The sequence below is a fragment of the Pundamilia nyererei genome, unplaced genomic scaffold (assembly GCF_000239375.1).
Source record: "Pundamilia nyererei isolate P.nyererei 1_Seehausen unplaced genomic scaffold, PunNye1.0 scaffold03741, whole genome shotgun sequence".
Lineage (NCBI taxonomy): Eukaryota > Metazoa > Chordata > Actinopteri > Cichliformes > Cichlidae > Pundamilia > Pundamilia nyererei.
This window is the reverse complement of record NW_005191142.1, coordinates 1-2,968: the sequence shown is the minus strand read 5'-3', so window position 1 is coordinate 2,968 and position 2,968 is coordinate 1. Positions and strand designations below refer to the sequence as shown.

At 44.1% G+C, this 2,968-nt stretch overlaps 1 protein-coding gene across 1 annotated transcript; it reads left to right on the top strand.

Annotated features, from left to right (window-relative positions):
• Positions 1 to 113: 113 nt before the first annotated feature.
• Positions 114 to 1,318, top strand: LOC102194838 (GTPase IMAP family member 7-like). Its single transcript, XM_005755840.2, has 2 exons — positions 114 to 172; positions 251 to 1,318. The coding sequence occupies exon 2, from the start codon at positions 286 to 288 to the stop codon at positions 1,099 to 1,101; it is 816 nt and encodes a 271-aa protein (XP_005755897.2). The 5' UTR covers positions 114 to 172; positions 251 to 285; the 3' UTR covers positions 1,102 to 1,318.
• Positions 1,319 to 2,968: the final 1,650 nt, after the last annotated feature.

The following is a 2,968-nucleotide window of genomic DNA, read 5'->3' as shown; positions in this document are numbered from 1 at the left end:
AAAACGGAAAATCTCAGTTTTCAAAAATACCCGTGTACGTGTGGACGCAGCCTTATCCACTCTGAATGACATGCTGATGTCCTCGCTGTAGATCCTGCTGATCAACACGTTGATGCCTCGCTCACTTCTGACACACAGCGTGATGTCATCCATGTACAGGAGGAAGCAGAAGGTCAGTCTCATGTTTATATTTTACTGTTCCACATGATGACTGAGAGACTCCCACTAATAATGACAGCCATCTCTTTAGCTTCCACAGCACATGCAGAGGACCTTCACCTCAGGATGGTGCTTGTTGGGAGAACGGGAGTTGGGAAGAGTGCATCAGGAAACACCATCTTGGGAAGAAAAGCCTTTAAATCTACATCCTCTTTTGCTTCAGTGACGTCAGAGTGTCAGAAGGAAACAGGAGAGGTGGAAGGACAGACGCTGGCTGTCGTCGATACTCCGGGCCTGTTTGACATCACCGTGTCTGAGTTGGAGGTGAAGGAACAGTTTGTTAGATGCATCTCTTTTGTTGCTCCTGGTCCTCATGTGTTCCTGATCGTCATCCAGATTGGCAGATTCACCAAAGAAGAACAAGAAACAGTGAAAATCCTTCAGGAGATATTTGGAAAAGAAGCAGCAGATTATACTATGGTGCTGTTCACACATGGAGATGATGTGGACAATGAAGCTAACATAGACACATTAATAAATGGAAATCAGCGTCTGCATAGCTTCATCAGTCAGTGTGGTGGAGGATATCATGTTTTTAAGAACAGAAGTGAGGATGTCTCTCAGGTCAGGGAGCTGCTGGAGAAGATCAACACCATGGTTCAGAGCAATGGAGGAAAATGTTACACCAATGAGATGCTGCAGGAGGCTGAGAGAGCCATCAGAGAAGAGACTGAACGTATTCAGAGAGAAGATACAGAGATGGTGGAAGAAGTTCCTGAAGGAGGTGCAGGAGGACAGGAAGAGAAAAAGAAGAAGTTCCTGAAGAGTGTGGGTATCGGAGCGGGTGCTGGAAGTGTGCTGGGTCCAGTGGGAGCAGCACTGGGAGCGGCAGTGGGAGCTGCTGTTGCAGCAGCGAAAGAGAAACAATGTGTCATACTGTGATATGAAAAGCAATTTTAATGTTATCATCATTAGTTACTGATCATCTGACCTGTAAGAAGTTATTTTCATTCACAACCATCAGTCGGTCATATTATGGATTAAAATTATATTATGGATAATTTGACAGCTGTTAAACTGCACCTGACTCCCTGAATCAGTATCCAACACATTTTTGTTCCTGTGTAATAAAAATAAAATGTTTCTTTGTAAATAAAAAGCTCCGTGAAATCCAGAGTGGATCTGTGGCAGGATGTCAGCTGTGCAACAAGCCCAGTTGTGAAATTTCCTCACAAATAAATATTTCACAGTCACCTGTTGAAGTCATCACAACAAAGAGGAAGTGATTGGGACTGACAGCAACTCAGCCATGAAGTGGTTGGCCACGTGAATCAGCGAGCGGGGGCAGGTGAGGCGCAGAGTGAACGTAGGTCACCAGCTTTCTGCAGAGCCAATCACGACGGACCTCCAAACTTCAGATTAGCTTCATGGAATGAGTTTCCATGGTGACCAGAGCACTACATCCAAACACCAAGCGTAGACCAAAACATTGGATGCAGTAGTCTTGCTGTAAACTGCCTGATGTACAGTACTTCTTAGTTGTGGTCACTTCCTAATTGGATCAAATTATTTGCTCTTGCTAACTTGACAAAAACATTCAAAAACGCATCATCAGTCCTCTAAGTCCATATTCTAATTTTTTAAATCTTCTTGGGTCCTCATCAGTGATGTTCAGTATTCAGATTGTTACACAAAGAAAAGTAAAGTAACATGCATTAGCTGCTACTTTTCCTAAAAATACTGCCGTATGTTACTTGCCTCATCTCTGGCTCCAGTGCCACACTCCAACACAAATCCCTACCCTAATGAGGACACACATACATTGTTACTTTTAACGTTTACATATCAACCCAAAGCAAAGATAAACACCAATCCAAACAGACTTTAAAGTGGTCGCCACGGTGATTCTGGTGTAAAATAATGAGCATGTAGAAATGGAGGCTGCAGCCTGGCTGCTCGTCAGCCTGTTGAAGTTCAGTCCTGAAAGGCTGAATCGTACTGTGCCACCATATTCCTCCTCAATCAGCGGTGAAAACAATGTCTAGCATGCAGATAACTGAATAACCTTTGTAATTCAACTACAGTAGTATAACAGTTACTGTAATATAATTAGTAGCTGGCTTATGGCCCTTTGTGCTGGGATCATGGTACTGGTCCCAGCACAAAGTAAAGGGTTGCTTCAGGCATAAAAATGCCTGTTGGCCAACTGGGTGCTGGTGGAAACTGTGCTACTGATGGCCAATGACAAAGGAAGAGGAAAGGGACAAGGTGTGTCCAAGACCTTCTGTGTGAGCAGAAAACTTTTAATTTCAATTCTGGGTTAAACAGAGATTATATATGTACAGTGTGCTCGAGGGGGGTCCAGGGCTCCAGGGTCCGTGGGGTAAGAGGAGGGGCTCAAACAGGCTCTCACGCTTCCACACACTCGCTCGTAGGATTCTGAGGTGGGCAGGGACAGGTCCAGGAAAGATCTACGCACAGAAGCTTCAGTTAGTAACACACTCAGAACGACAACTCGCGGATTCTAGTTTTTAAGCTACAGGTTGACTGACGCAGATTGCTAAATGATCCAGCAATGAGTAGCAAAGTGCCTCTGTCTTAAGTAGGCTCAGGATTACTGGAGCTCAGCAGCAGGTGTGGAGATTGGACGCAGGTGTGTGGGCTAGAAGATCCTTTGGAAACCCAAAGAGTTTTTTAAACATTTTTTTAAAAATGTCTTACAAACACCAAAACAGAAAAACACAAAACGAAGCAACCAGGTGTAGAGCGTAAAGCAGTAATAATAGAGACAGACAAAGATGAACACACA

What these genes read in the sequence shown, in the direction of transcription:
- LOC102194838 (XM_005755840.2), top strand. Translation starts at nt 286, where the DNA reads ATGGTGCTTGTTGGGAGAACGGGAGTTGGGAAGAGTGCATCAGGAAAC.